The sequence below is a fragment of the Oryzias melastigma genome, linkage group LG8 (genome assembly GCF_002922805.2).
Source record: "Oryzias melastigma strain HK-1 linkage group LG8, ASM292280v2, whole genome shotgun sequence".
NCBI lineage: Eukaryota > Metazoa > Chordata > Actinopteri > Beloniformes > Adrianichthyidae > Oryzias > Oryzias melastigma.
Window position 1 is genome coordinate 19,338,491 of NC_050519.1, and position 16,196 is coordinate 19,354,686.

The following is a 16,196-nucleotide window of genomic DNA, read 5'->3' on the forward strand; positions in this document are numbered from 1 at the left end:
ACTTGAGGGAACCAAAGATTAAGTAAGAAATGAACTTGTTTTAAAAGTTTAATTTCAATGAAATACAGCCATTTTTCCCGTTTTTTCAGCAATGTTTTGAAACTAAATGCAACCCTGTTTATGTCTTGAAAGGTGGTGCTGGCTCCAAAACACAGGATCCCCACCTTCTGACAGGGACCTAAGCTTTAATAAATAAACATAAACTTTATGGAGAAAAATAAACTCAAAGATGACAAAACTTTGGGACAAGGATGCAAAAAAAGGGTGACAACAACTGACCCGACACTGACAAAACCATGAACTCCACTAACCATCTACAAGAGAAGCAACTGAGCGTGAATATTAAATGAAATCAGGTAAAAATGTGATTGGAGGAAAAAATAAAATACAATAGAACATGACTGAAACAAAAAAAAAATGTCTCAAATCATAGAAAATAAAGCTAATGGGTCTAAAACTCACATAAAAAACATAAACTTAGCAATTACATTAAAGTCTACCCCCCAAAAAATAAGAAATATGGTTAAAAATATGTTTAAAAAATACAATAAAAGCTACATTTTTTACTGAATAGCTGTGTAAGAACTGAATGGTAAATGGCGTATACTTGTATAGCGCTTTCTACCCTCCTTCGAGGGCCCAAAGCGCTTCACAGTCACAAACCCATTCACCCATTCACCCATTCACACGCACATTCACACGTGGCTCCGCTGCCGAACACTGGCGCCAACCTCCCACCAGAGGCAATTCGGGGTTCAGTGTCTTGCCCAAGGACACTTCGACACATGGGCGGGCAAGGCGGGAGTCGAACCCGCTCACTCCTGATCAGGAGTCGACCGCCCTACCACTGCACTACGGCCGCCCTGAATTCATGATCAAACCTATTTCAAGGATGCTTTTGAACCTAAAGGTGATTTTAGCGAAAAATCTACATTAGCAGTGACTGCAGGAAAAAAAGTTAAATTTAAAAAAGGTATTCAAATTTTATGCTTTTAAACATATCTATTTGTGTTTTTAATCCTAAATAAAGCATTAGTTTTGCACTAATATAACTCTCTCATTTCACTCTTGTATTTTCCAAATGCCATTTGTCACAAATCATTATGAATATTGTTTAATAAATTAATTTTTTGACCAACAATCTGCAGAAGGCAAACCTGATTTATTTGTATACCATCTTTCATCTATGGAAGTAATTCAAAGTGCTTACACTTTGCACTATAAGAAAAGGTCACCGCATTTCCAGTGGCATGAAGGAATTGTGATGTGTTTGGTCAAAACAAAATAAGGACACAGTGCAGAAGTGCCCTTTACAAAAACACCGCTCTCTATCTGCGTTTGGGACTCTTGTTTTCTACAATGTCTGCCTCTTTTCAGATTAACACTTTGTGGGATGTTAAGGGCAGGACGCATACATTTGGGTGAATATAATAGAGAAAAAAGTTACTACACTGTAAAAAGTTAAACAATGTATCAACTAACAAAAGTTGTATAATTTGTTATATTTAAAATTATTAGTCGTCATCACATTTAAATTCTAAGTTGAATGCATACTCAATTTAAACATTTGACAAAAAACTCATCTTTTTAACTGTAACAAATTATAGAGCTTTTGTTACTTGATGTTTCACTTTTTACAGTGTATGATTCTTTCATGTCATTTTATTTAAGCAGATCAATACATTAAAATACGTATTTAAGAAGGAGCTACTGTATTTTCCTGTGGAGATATTTTCTCATGTTTTCTGTCAAATCTTTTCAGTTCAATTCTATGTTACAGTGAGTCAGCATGGACCTTGAAGAAGTCTTAAAAAGATTTTCTAAAGATTTGAGGATCTGAACTCTGAAAGAGGACACAAAATAAAAGTAAACAGAATCTAGTCTATCGATACCATCCTGCAAACTCCTAATTTAGGATCTGTTTTCAACTTTACACTAAGTCATTTCATTTTTATATTAATTTACATTTTTAATATATAAATTGGAAATGTTTATTAGCATTTTCATATTGTTTTATTAATATTTTAAGCAAATACTGTAAAGTTTTTATATATTTAAAGAAAATTGATTTTAAGGCCCATCTTAACAATTCCTGAACCTTCTGTTCTTAGATCTTTTAACTCAGATGAGGCTTTTGAATTGTACATGAACACCTGTTGATTTAACTAGGCTTTGACCTAAAAGTAAGTTTTTATGTTGGAAAGTTTTATGTTTGCTTTATCTCTAGAAAAAATATCTCTTTTATCTTGATTTATGTAGTTTTGATTTGTATTTTTGAACACTTTGTGATTTATTTCTATGAAAAGTGTTTAAATAAATTTTGCTTTCTTCCATTTTGGCATAAATGTGAATTAATTTAGATAAGGCAACACCTGTAACTCCTCTATTTCATATTGATCACCTTTCACATCTTGAGGTTAACTATGTAATGGCCATGTCTCTTCAGCCCTCAGGCCTCACTTTGGCCACTACAAAAACACTGACAAGTTAAAAGCAAAAAAACGAAACTAAGTGTGCTTATTTAAATTACTTTAAGAATATATATAGAAAAAACAAAAAAAACTTGTCCCCGGTTTTCTGAGCTCTAATAAGCAAAACTGTCCCACAGCATCATGCTTCCACCACCATGTTTTGCTGAAGAACCTGTGGCTCTAAACTAATATTTCAGCCCTTCCTACACATAACGTTATCCTCATGCTGTCCATGTTTGTTCTTCTTAAAGTAAAAGACAGAAAACGTCTGTAAATGTGTTTCTTTTGTAGTTCCCACATTTAAATTATTTTGATGCTTTTTAACCAGCAAATTTTCTCTTTGAAGAAAAGGTTAAAGCGCATTCTGAAACTAGTATTCTGTGAAACATCAAAGCAGCAAATTCAGAAACAATAAAGCAGAGATGCTCAGATTAACTATTATTTTCTCTAAATCTTTTGACCCCACAATTTTTTTTTTGCCGATTTTGTTCAATTTTTCCTTTGTTATGATAAAACATGCATGTATTACTACTATTTCCTTTATTGATTTTTTAAATTGTTGGTGCATTTGGTACGAGTTTATACCAGAGATTTAAGAGCAGTGTCTCAGTGAAGGCCTCAAGTGACCTCAGTCTCATTTCTTTAACTTCTTTTTAGTCTATTAATGTTGTCGGACTGCTCATTTTTCCATCCATCCATCCATTTTCTACACCTGCTTATTCCTCTTCAGGCTCACAGGGTTACTACCAAGCTAACCACTCCACCACAGAGCCGCACAGAGGAGAACCTCTTTGATTTTGAGTTTTACAAAAAGAAAGAATACATTCAGGTGAATTTGTTCTAAAAGGACTGCTTTCATTGTATCAGTTGTTGTTGTTTGTGAATGAGCCCAATGATTTATGAGACTGCTACAAATTTTCTCAATGCTTACTTTTCACCCCAAATTTGTAGTCAAATTGCACCAGTGATAGGTAGGTGGTGCATCAGGAGTAAAGTAAGTTGTTCCTGAGATGTAGTAGTCAAGTACAGAAAGGTGGTACTATAAAAATGTTTGAAGTGAGATGTAGCTGCCAGACCAGACCTTCACCTAAAAATAACATCAAAACACATCTTACTGCTTCTGCAGGCTTGCTGGAGCGTTTGGGTACATCCACCTCCTCGGAAACTGACGATTCTCCTCCCCTCAGTCTGACAGAAAGGTTTCTGTAGATCCGTTTGGGCGAGACGGGTCCCAGAGAGCGCCGGCGCTGAGGTGGGTTCCTCATGGACATGACAGGAGATGAGGGAAGAGGTCTGAGGAGACACCAGGAAGAGATGTTAGCAGGAAAGTGTCTTCAGATTGACCCAACATTAAGGAAAATTGGGATCTTGAATATGAAAGAAAGAGGAACGGAAATTAGAGTCCGATTGGATCCAAGCTGAGATACACAAAGAGAGGTTTTTTCTTCTGCAGTGAAGACAATTTTCTTCCAACTTGAAGGATGAAGATTGAGTGTCATTATGTGCTTGGATAGAAAGAAAAAAACTATTAGTCCTGTTCAGGCTGCACAAAAATCTATTTCTTTTCAACCCCTTCTCTTTTCTCTCTATTGTTCTTTTTTTTCTTTTTGTTGAACTTGGTGGAGTTCAAAAAGCTACAGATCCATCAGTTTAATTAAAGAATGGCAAACTCAATGAAGAGACAGGATTCCTTCGTTGTATATCATCTGCCTGTGGACAAAAATGATTCAACAAAACAGTAATGATAATGAATGACTTCATCTGCAGCTCCTTTGCCTTTTCAGCAACACAGTCAGCTACTTTGTGCCTGAAAATCTACATTAGTTTCCAAAATGCACTCAGGCAGAGCAGCTTAGCCTCATCAGTCAGTGAGTTTCTTCTCTTTGTCAGTCGGTTGCCTTAACTTCTCTATCTTCTTTCTCTTTTCAGCGTACGAGCTCGGAAACTTCTGTGTCTTATTTCAATCAACGTTACTGCGAGAGTAAAAATAAGAAGTGCATCTTTGTAGGAGCAGGACAATCACACCCTTTTTGCCGCAGCCTTTTCACATAAATGAAAGCCTCAAAAGTCTGTTTCTGTTTCACATCAAATGAGGTCTCGATCTGCTAAAAAGCGGCCTGTCCCGGTGAGAAAGCAAATACTCCCCAGGTGCATGAGGATTGAAATGAGGCCTCAGTGTGACCACGTCAGCTCCCAGTTTGACCCACAAGATTGCAGAGTACCTGCACGCCGTCTTCACGTGGATCCTGAAAGCATGAGGGTAACGCCACTGTTTTTGGTTCACTTTTTCCCCTAATTGTTTACCACATCCAGTAAAATTTGCTGAAAGTGCTGGTGAGACAATCCATCAGGGGATAAGCTAATGTTTGCTGTTTGACATAAGATAAGAAAAGGTAAACAGGTGTTTGGAAACTGTGCTAACCCTCCAGTCAAGAGAGTTCAAGAAACAAGCGTATAAACAGACACGCTCCACCTATTTGCTGTGGTTTTCATTTGCATCTGAGGTTGTGGGTCTGTTTTTTTTTTTTTTTTTCTAAACCTCTGTACAGTTTGACGTGTTCAGAGCTGCCGATATTTTGCAAACACCCTTTCCGCTTCGTCTGTCTTCTAAATGCCGTGGCTCTCAAAGTCAGCATTACGTGGAAACAGCTGATGACTAATACCGCCGTTCCCCCAGGAAGTTATGCAGCACTGCTGCTTGTTAGAAAGAACCGCAGACTGAAGCCTATCACCTTACTCGGTTATAGTTTGTTATCTAAAGTCTTTATTTTAGCTGTGGTGAGCATCATTCAACCCATATTACAGCAATGAATGTAGTTGTGTGTTTTCATTTTTAAATTAAAGATAAAAACCAATAAACTCTGTAAATCAAATTTTAAACCATGATTTTTGCCTGATTTTCTGGGTTATATTCTTTATATTTTGTGATATTCTTGGCATGTACATGCAGAGTTTGTTAAATGACAGACTGTTTTATGCACAGCTTATCAGCTGACTCTCAGCAGGTCCAGTTGAGCTAAGAGCTGGTTTGAATCTGGCTCAAAACTGGCTAAAACTTGCTGGGAGAGACACACCTGCTTAAACACAACTCCACCACTTTTTCCTAAATCAAAAACATGACAATTATTGTAAAGAAAAAAAATCATCAACACATAATTATATAATAATATGAAATGCATATTTATAATTTTAAAAATAGATATGCAACGTAAAAAAGAAGTAAACATTGATCTTAAATGGGTGGCAAAAGGGAGCAGTTTTGTAATTTGGACATTTATATCACAAATACCTTATATTTATTTAATCTTCTGTTCAAGACACCACTTAGATATTGTAAAAAATATATATATACATATATTATAGGAAATATTCTGCACAAACCATCAAACTCGAATGATCTTCGTGACTTAAATGGAACAAAGCTGACTTTAGAGGCTCTTAACTAAAATCCAACCTTGAATTGTTTCTAAAAATCTCCTCTTTATGAATCAAATTGAGAAATCATTGGGTTCAAAATCTTTTTTAATGGCTTTTTGGTTTCACCAAATTGAAAACTAGCAGCAACTGGTTCTATCCTCACTGTCTTCCCCATTGATATTTTCTGCAGACATGTACCATTTGACACCTGATTTATCCTGATGAATAATAGAAGTGAGTCTGGGTTCATTTTTTGACACTGCAGATGATTGTCTAAATTATTTTTGGAGGTACTTTTTTAAACTCTGTTACAAGTCATCAATAGTTGGCTCCACTTGTTAAAAAAAACTTGCATACGGTCCATAAAAATATAGTTTTGTCATTTATGCCTGATATTTTAAATTCTTATTTGTTTAAGGACAGGTTTTAAACTGAATGTATTTCTTTATTTAAAGAATTAAACAAAAAATGTGTTAAATCTACAAAAAGATGCATTTGGGGTAAATGGAAACTATTAAAATTAAACAAACATAACAGCTACAAATGAAATAAGCGAGAGAAAACCATTTAACATAAAATAAGAATGCAGTCGCTTAAAATGAGTTGTAATAAACGTGTTAAAATTTAGATTAAAAGTTTTACTCTCTTACCAAGTGTCGGTTGTTTACTTCACTCGGCCTTTCGTCCACTGTTAGACATAACCAACTTTTATTTCTCATGAATGTCTCTCCTCTTTACGCGGTAAAATCCGTTGCGCCGGCTTCAGAAACTTCTGAGCTTAGTGGACGCAGAGCACCTGAACGCATCACCACAGCAGCGGGACGCAGTTGAAAAAAACTCTAACATGCGCGAGCGTTTCAGTTCCGCCCATTTCCTCGAACAAAGCCATGGCGGGGAAAAAAACCCTCAAACGTGAAGTACAACTGAGAAATAGATCGAAAGAACCAAGTGTGAGGACACTTGAGTTGATAAAAGGTAGAAAAGAATCAGGAATTGGCCTGTAGAATAATTTAATGACTCGTAAGAAGAGGAGGATTTAGGTCACGTGACTGCTGCAGGTACTAGTTTACATGAATAACTTGTAATTTGACACCAACAGTGTGAAAAACATAGATTTTGATGATTATTTGAGGAAGGTGATTTGCTCAGCAACCCCACAGCTGACTCCTGCATTAGTATAGAACAGAAAACTTGCGTGTCAGTACGTGGGGTTGAGTGGGGGACAGAGGAAGTGACTCAAGATTTGAAAGAAAGTAAAGCCCACCACATTGTGCACAAAGTTTCCATTTTAAGCCTTGCTTACCGCTGCATCTAAACTACTGTCCAGACATGCATGGAAAAAAAAGCTGCCAATTTCTTGCTTTCTTCAATCTGCCTGCTCTATATTTTCCTCTCATATCTGACCCAATAAGCCACATTCAACCTGGAATTTACTTGCAAGTACACATTGCTAAATTTAACAACTATTAGTCACCAACAAACAATGAGTGATGGGTTCACTGCAGGAGCTCACACCATCTCATTTACCTTGTTATTCAAAAACACACACCTGGGAGGGAGAGCTCTGCTGGCATTCGGATGCAGTTTGTAGAGAAACAGACATGCAGAGTTAATAAATTGATGTTTGTCAAAGCTGATAGTCGCCCCCACATCACCACCACAGTCCCGCTTCAACCCCACAGGTGTTGTTGTCATGGTGACAACCAAATTGTGGCCTTCACAACTAACCGGTACTTCAAAGAAGACTCATGCATCCCATTTCTAGACACTGAGAGCATGTTATGCATCACTGAAGTTTATTTGGTAATAAAAACAACAAAACAACTAAAAATATAATTGATGAATGACTTTTAGGTTGTGTTTGCAGGAAAATAAGTGATGAATGCATGACAGTGGATCTACCAGCATTTTGCCATATTTTTTTCTGTATTATTGAACAATTTTAGCTGATTATTCCAGTAATGTATGTAACTGAATTGGACCTGTACCTTAGTTTAATTGTTATGAACACAAATTCACAGCACTGAAAGAGAAAAAAAACATAATGAATTTATTCTTATACAGTTTTTGTGAAGATGGCTTTCCCAAGAGATCATTTATGTTGCCACTACTGGTTAAAAATGTAAGTAATCCCAGAAACACCTCAAGAATGTTTTTTCAGTGCTCTAATTTAATATTTGACAGTTTTCAATAAATGATAAATACAAGGATAATTATCAGTAAAGTGTTTTGTGCTGGCATCCTTTTTAGAAGCAGTGTTTTTGTCTTGAATGTGACCAAGGATAGAGAACAAGTATTGACAATAAGCTAAACACTGCATGAAAGCTGAAGGAGGTACAAACAAATACACACACACAAATAGCATACCAGGGACAATCTGGACAAAGTGCTGGACTAGTGATTCAACACTTTTTACAAACCAAGCATTTCAAGCAAAATGTTACAAATAATCAATAACTGCATAGCAAAGAATGCATTTTATATTCAGTCATTTTAAAGCAACACTAGTGATTTCAGCATCGACTGAAACTGGAAAGTGTTCTTAAAATAGTCTCACAATGTTTAAACTGAAAAAACTTTGATCATTCTTAGCAAATCATTTTCTCCCCCCTGACCCTATCCTCCATTTCATGTTCTCTTACATTTTACTGTGTAAAATCTTTAAATTCTATAAAGATATTTTTATCTGTCCACCAAACATCAATGTAGTTATATGGTAATTTATGGGTATAAATACATAATTTGAAATATGATAGAATGTTTTAATAGTGGTTCCTCTATCTCTATGAGTCTATTTGTCTCAGATATTGTTAAAGAAAATTCCTTTGAATTGAGAATAGTGTAACAAAAGTAGCATTCATTGAACTCAACATCAATCATCATAGGATCTAGCTTCCCATCAAATCAAATGGTGTATATATACCAAAAGAAAGCTTTGATATACTATCAAAACGTTCTGTACACTGCAGTGACTTTCATGCATGAAAGGATTAACACATATTTCATGTGAAAGCAGATAGCTCAAATATTTTGCCACTGAGACATAGTGTTTTGCCAGTTTTCTCATCCAAAATTAAAAACAGAAAAGGAATCCGGTTGTTTTTAAAATAAAAACTGTAATATATTTCTTTTATCTAAAAACTGTGCACTTGAAAAGGCTTAGTTGCTAAAAAGCAAACAGCACACATAATGTTGTAAAGTTTATTTCTTGAATAAAGATAAGCCCATTTTTTTTTATAATTGATAACACTAAATATCTTTGAAAAAATTATAAAGCATTTGTTTGATTACTTTCATTAAACAAAGTCATTTGAACAATACATATGCTTCTAATTGTTATAGTTTTATAGTTATATTTTATTTTAGAGCTTTACTTTTTATGTAATTATTTCTTTATTTGTCTTTGTTTTTTTCAACACTGTACTTATTTATTATTATTATTATTGAGATTTCCGTTGCTGACCTTATAAGTTTGAAACTTTGAAAATCTGAATGGGCCCGGCCGTTGTCTTGTTACATAAAGGTTGAAAAAAAAAATCACTGTTGCTGAATGTTCTATTGTCAATAAAGTTTTGAATTTTGACTTTCGCGCCAAAAGAACGTCAACTATTTTAGCAGCAGTCAGGTATTTACTCTTTTATATTTTAAGTCTATTTTCTGTCCAAGTATTCGAGTTTTTTTCAGAGTGTAAAAGTTAAAAGCAAAACTAGAGCTAAATGTTTAACTTATTTTATTATTGTTAACATTGTTAGTTGTGCTAACATAAGCTAGCTCCTTCCGTTTTGCTAGCTTCACTTGTTTAGGGTGTTTAAATTGATTAACTAAGCCACATTTCTTTTTGGTTTTCTGCTGTAGTTGATGAAATGACAACATTACAAGGAGGCGACGTTGTTCTTGAGAATGTCCACTTCAGACATTGTTCGAAATGGAGCGCCCAGCTCCAGCTTTCTGACGGGACTGAGCTGCTGTTCTGTGTTGCCTGTGCGGTGGAAATGATGGAAGCTGAAGACATTTCGGTAAGAATTACTCAGTTTTCTTTTTCATTCTTAACCTTCAAGGTAATAACCATGAATAGTTTGTTTTGTTCCTCAGAAAAGGATTGATTGATGCTGCTAATGAAAATATCTTCTCTTTTGTTCTATTTTGCCTTTTAAATTCTCTGATTTTGTGATGCAGTCGGTGAGAAAGTCTTTTGCATTGTCTACTGTAAGCGGCATTCTTAAAAGTTCCCCTGGAGCCCTGAGAGAGCTTCTCTTACAAGACCACAGGGTTGCTCTGCATCTAATAGCTACACTTTTAGGTAAGAAAATTCAAATTAAACAAAGCCTAAGAAATGGGAAACAATCAAGAAGCACTTAACTTAAAATTTCCATCAATAAAAAAGAAAAATACATATTGAACTGTAATTGTTAAATTGAACAGATTATTTAATGTCTTTGAGCTGTACAAAGATTAATGTTTAGCAGCTTTATTCACCAGTAGATGTTTGAACATCTTAATGGCATGAATTTGTCTGTGTAGTATTGGAAATCTCTGTAATGGATCACTTCTTTGCAGTTCCATTATTATGCTAGATTATGATTACAGTTTGTTTCTCTGAGCAATGTTGATGGCTTTTTTATATAGTGCCTACACAGTTAGAAACAGGCATATCAACAAAGCCCTGTTGTAATGGAATAGTAAAACACAGAAAATAGATGAAGCTCATTGTGCACTGATGTTTAAAATAGACTTTCTCATACCCCACTATTTATTTTTCCTGCCTGCTTCTGTCGATGTTACAGATGCAATTGTATTCACAGCAGTGGAACAACTTCCTATTTTTCTTTCTTGCTTTTTAACTAGGGATTCTGTTTTTTTATACACAGGGAAACACACTAAAATTTTCATTTATTATGGAGTATTTGCATTTTATGAAGTTTGGAAATTGTTTTAATCTCATTGTTGATGATTTTTCTTTCCTAGGGATGCTTCAAACTGTGGAGAACCCTATCACTCTGGAAAAGACTGATCAAGGTTGAGTGAAGTCTCTTTGTGGTTTAGATTCTGTACGAGTGTTTGTGCGCGCACATTCATATGCAAATACACGGACACTTAAGATATTCATGGAGAAATTGTAGTTACATATTCAGACTATCCTTGATGTTTTGTAAAAACACACAGAGACAGACTTCTGCAATAAGGGTAGCTTGTAACAATGGTTACATCTACTCTTTTTGAAAGCATTTTTTTACTTTATTGCAATGAGTTTATTCAAAATTGTGCTGTAATGCAATTAATTATTTGCGTGATTAATCAATCGTGACCTGTAATAAATTATTCTAATGAATTTAGTTTTAATTTAATCCAATAACTTCAATGAAAATACTAATTTTGGGGTATTTTCATTGAAATGTGTGACATTGTGGTGCAGTCAAAGATCAAAATACTACTAAAAAAGTGGTGTTATGATTTATTTTTCATTATAACAGACTTTCATCTTTTACTTTTACACCACCAATGGAAATTTTATTTGTGATATTGCAGATTTTTCTGCCTGTAAATGTTGATTTTCTACAACACAGATACCCAAGGCTTGGCAGATGGTTATAAATGTATAGTTATACAAACTATTGCTTAAAACAGCTAAGGCAGAGTCAAAATATGATACAAATAATAAGACTTGCATCAAAATGTCAGTGGAGTAGAAGAAAACTACTGAAACATATGCATCAGCAGAGGAATTATTCTTAAGTACTTTTAAGCTATATATTGTTTTTCTGCAGAAAAATCACATTTCTTTTACCTGTATTGGACAGATGCTTCCCTTTGTTGTGTTTGTGTATTTCTTTCTTGTGTACTTTTGTGCTGTTTGTTTTTTTTTAGTGCTGGTCCAGCTGCTTTCAGAGTTCAGGAATGACCTCTCATTTCACTTTGTTTTGGATGAGATTCAAAAACAGGTGAGGCAAATGTAACCACATACAGACACACTCATCCCACTAATGTGCGCAGGCAGGCGCAGGAACAAGCTGAACATCATATCATAAAGTTTTTAACAGTATTTGCTTCATCAACATCCTATCCTCAAATTGCTGTTTAGTAAACAGATGGTGCTCCTGTCTACCTCCTGCTGTTGTTGTGCCACCTGGGGTGTGTGTGAAAGTAGAGTAGCATCATCATGCAGCAAAGAAAAATTAGTTATGAGTTCATTAAACAATGACAGAAAACCCTAATATTACCACACTGTCAATTTTTGTGTTAAATGAATTGAATTAACCCCCTTACCTTGTGCATGTCATACTAATGATAATCTGATATAGTCTTATTTGAATGTTAACATTTTGCATATTTCTTATGGAATTGGGGCCAAAACAGACATACAGTGTATTGAATCAGTTAAAACAAATTAATAAAAAAAAAAATCAGTAATTATATTGGCCATTAATTTATTAAACTTCCTGCTAGTGGTCACATCTATTCTATAGGTTAACTTTGGGTACTTCAAAACATTTTTCTCATGATGGAGGACATATAAAAAGAAATTTAAGATCAAAATTGCATTCTACGTATTTCTTTGTTCAAATTGTTGTGAATCCGGAGCAGACAAAAACTGCCATTTGAGAAAGATTGTATTTGTGATGTAGAAAATACATTGGGCGGGCCACAAGCTCCCAGCTCCTCTCCATTCTGATGCATCCTCTTGCAGACATATGGATTCATGTTCGACTTTGTTTTCCTCTCCCAACCTGGCATCTGGGTCAAAGCTGTATGGCTGGACAGCTCCAATATTGCTCGCCATTTTTGTTGCACTACTAATGTTAGGTTGGGAAGGTAAGGGGCTGTAAGCTAGTGGGAGAGCGTGTCAACATATGGGTGGATGGGTGACGGTGAGAGGAGGCAGGCTTGCTCCACACTAATGGTCCTGCCCATATGTCCTAGAAAATGACAGTTTTTTTTACATTAAATTTTGGCAAAAAAAAAGACATAATCATAATGAAAAGACTACTGGGAGCACCTCTAAAGAGCTTGAAAGTTTGGAGTGGGACCTTAGACGATTCCCATATATTTTTAAAAGTTTATTAAACTTAATTTAGTTAGAATTTTGCAAACTAGCTAAAGTTATAATTTTAAATAAGGAAAACTTTTTTGTCTGAATGTAACTGTTGTAAAAAGAGTAAATTAAAACTCTACTACTGTAAATGGAAACTTGACAATTTAAAAGCTATAAATATTCTATTTTTTTTTTTTTTTTACCGTATAATTTAGTTGTGCTCCATGCTTTATAACAGATGTTTAGTAACGTGCATTATGTCTCTGTAAGTGTATGTACACTATTGTAGTGAAATATTGATTGTTATTTGGTGCATCTCTGTTCAGGTGAATACCGGGCTCAGTGTGAAGAGATCTCTGCCTACATTCAGTTTCTTGGGAAACCTCGTAAAAGCAGTTCCTGAAGTGGCCCATAGCCTTGTGACTCAATATGGTGAGCAGTAAATGTTCTTCTCTTTTATTGATGTGTTTAGTTGTAAAATGCTCTAACAACACAGTTTTATAAAAATAATCAATTTATTTGTATGTTTATTTTGTTAAAATACTCTGTTCTAACCTTAGTTTTAATATATTTTGAAGTTCACTTTAGTATCATTTTTTTTCCTTTGTACTTGAGATAAATCATGTCACCTCATGTTTATAATTATTTAAAAATGCTTCACATGTTCCATTATTTGGTTTAGATCTATTTATTTTGCTGCAAACCAATATGGAAATAATATTTCATCATTCAATTTCTTGTATAACAATTCTGATTTTAAATCTATATGACAGTTTCTGAATTTCAGAATCCTCGGGAAGTTTTGGCTAGTTTAATTAAAAAAAATGTAGTTTGGACTAAACATTTAATTTTGACAATTTTATCTAGATCTGAGTGTTTTCAGTCCTAACCTGGTTTATGTGGCTCCTTTTTCAGTTTTGAAATACTTGATCATTTAAATGTCTGCTCTTATTACTGGAATTTTTTGGGGAAAAAAATCAAATTGAATCTTTGTTTTTCAACTGAACTCCTTGAGTTTCATCTCTCCAACTGTTTTTCCATGTGTTTTACTTGCACTACACCTGAAATAACTGAAATTCTGTTTGGATATCCAGTTTCATGCCAGTATTTGCTGAAACCTTGAGGCACTTATTCACTCAACCATGTGTAGATCTACCTATATAACAAAAAGTAGCATAAAAGGAGAAGAATGATCAAGCTTTCCATCCCCATATCTACTGATGCAATCTGTGCTTTAAGCCTCCTGGTGACGTCTGTACGCTCACTGAACCGCAGCTTTACTCCTAATGAGCTTTGTTGGTCAGCCTGAAGCTCCTGTTTGTTGTGAGGTGTTTGTGTTACGCCTGACTACTTATCTTTACATTCAAGAGGTCTGCTGTCAAAAATAAACCATTATGCCACCTGTTTTGCTGTGCTTAAAGCACATCCACACATTTGGGTTCATGGGTTGACAAGCTCTGCCGAGAAGACTCATGCAGGGTTTTTTTTTCTCTCTGTTTTAATGCTGATACAAGATGTGGGCTGCCATTATTGACGGTGTGTGTCTGTCTGTGGCCTGTCACTCAGCGATCTCTGTGGGCCTGTTTGGACTAACGACAACAGCAGGGCAGGGACAACACAAACTCAACTCCCAACAGATTTGACTCTTTCTTGGACTCTGTGCTTGTCATCTCGTCAAAATAATGAACCCCTGACTCTTTTTTTTCTTTCTTTCTTACATCTTTGCTTCTTTTTCTGTTTTTGTTTGATTTGTTGGTGTTTCAGGCTTTCAGTTTGTGTCTGTAGAATGGTTGTGGGAAAATTGCAGGGGCACAAAGAGGAAGCTTTAAAAAAAAAGGAGAGGAAATTAGAAGAAAAACAAACAAGGAAGATGAGAGTAGGAAATAGCACATTAGGCCTGAAGTCTAGTGTTTTTCCCAGAAATGTTTAAGTAAGACGAGAAAATTTGAGGTTATTGAACTTAAAACTAAAATAAATGTATACTATGTTATTTTATAGAGATGCTAGAATGACTTGGCCAGGAGCCGAGATCAACTGTGACCATCCCTGATCAGTTATGTCCGGTACTTTTGATGCTTCCTTCTGCTTCCTTGCCTTTTGTGAATTCTTTGTTGGCAGTTTAAATAAAGTTGGACGTCATACGAATCAACCCAGACGACATGTTAAGTAACACACAAACACACCTACTGAGATATAAACAACAGATGTCAAAACTTGTAGAAAGTGTTTCTATAATAAGCAGGTTTTCCCACAGCAGCTCTCGTCTATAACAGCAACCAGTGGCAAATTTTGGGACTTTTGCAGGTGTTGTTGCACTTGTTAATCACAAAATGAGCTACTGTGCAACGACTCCTGTCCTCTGTGCAATAACAGCAGAGACCATAAAGTTTAAAGGGTAGACCGGTCTTTACCCTCTGTGCAGCAAAGCCTTGCAGCTAAAGCATAAGAAATATACTGCTCTGAGTCCGCTTCTTATGCCTAGACTAAAGGTAAAAAGAACTGCACTTGCACAATGTTGATTCTAATTATAACAGCACTGAAATCTAAAGATGCACAGCTCTTTTTTGGAAAAACAATCCGATAAATATATATGAAAGATATTCACAAGGTTAATTAAATGTTTTTAAGTTCTTAAACAAAAGACTAATAATAAATAAAAAAAATAAACACTAAAAAAATCCCACTAAAACTTATAATTTAAAAGTATAACAAGTTATGTAATACAAGTTTTCAAATGGAGATCTTTAAAATAACTCAATGGTATTTATACTGCTGTCATTTATAGTACATAAAAGGTTCGAATTAAAGTTTTACCAGCAGATCAGATCAGATCAGAAGATTTTTATTAGGGATGTAATGATTTAGTCAAGCCACGATTTAATTCACAGTTTTAAAGTCACAATTTAGATTTTTTTCTGATTTTTTTTTTCTTCAACACAATGAATTAAAGGTATTTTAAGGCCAAATATGTTTTCTTTTTGCTCCTTACATCAAACTGTCTGTTTTCCTACAAACAGAAAAGTCTTCAATACAAATAAACATTTATTCATAATACTGAAATGATCACAAGTCCTTTCATAATCAGTCCTTGTTGTGTTCCAGGTGATTCCCGAAGAATCGTTACATCCAAACTTTTTATTAACATGACTTTAAAAACAATATATAATATTGTTGTGGTTGATTTTCCTAATTATTTTGAACCACATATTTGTCTGTTTGACTGCTGCAGTATTTCTTACACGGCATTCTCCTTTTGGGATATAAATGACAATTCATCA

At 34.9% G+C, this 16,196-nt stretch overlaps 2 protein-coding genes across 6 annotated transcripts in view; one reads left to right on the forward strand and one right to left on the reverse strand.

Annotated features, from left to right (window-relative positions):
• LOC112146935 (ankyrin repeat and fibronectin type-III domain-containing protein 1) overlaps nucleotides 1-7,579 on the reverse strand; it is a 22,265-nt gene extending 14,686 nt beyond the window's left edge. The window contains exons 1-2 of the mRNA XM_036213352.1: nucleotides 7,438-7,579; nucleotides 3,587-3,764 (exon numbers count right to left, since the gene is read on the reverse strand). Coding sequence (XP_036069245.1) covers nucleotides 3,587-3,742 — 156 coding nt within the window. The 5' untranslated portion in view covers nucleotides 3,743-3,764; nucleotides 7,438-7,579. The remainder of the gene's footprint in view (nucleotides 1-3,586; nucleotides 3,765-7,437) is intronic.
• A 1,820-nt stretch (nucleotides 7,580-9,399) lies between these two features.
• LOC112146933 (meiosis inhibitor protein 1) overlaps nucleotides 9,400-16,196 on the forward strand; it is an 80,619-nt gene continuing 73,822 nt past the window's right edge. For all 5 annotated transcript variants that reach the window (XM_024273010.2, XM_024273011.2, XM_036213353.1 and 2 more), the window contains exons 1-6: nucleotides 9,400-9,513; nucleotides 9,744-9,904; nucleotides 10,065-10,188; nucleotides 10,854-10,904; nucleotides 11,754-11,827; nucleotides 13,245-13,350. In XM_024273010.2, coding sequence (XP_024128778.1) covers nucleotides 9,752-9,904; nucleotides 10,065-10,188; nucleotides 10,854-10,904; nucleotides 11,754-11,827; nucleotides 13,245-13,350 — 508 coding nt within the window. In that variant the 5' untranslated portion in view covers nucleotides 9,400-9,513; nucleotides 9,744-9,751. The remainder of the gene's footprint in view (nucleotides 9,514-9,743; nucleotides 9,905-10,064; nucleotides 10,189-10,853; nucleotides 10,905-11,753; nucleotides 11,828-13,244; nucleotides 13,351-16,196) is intronic.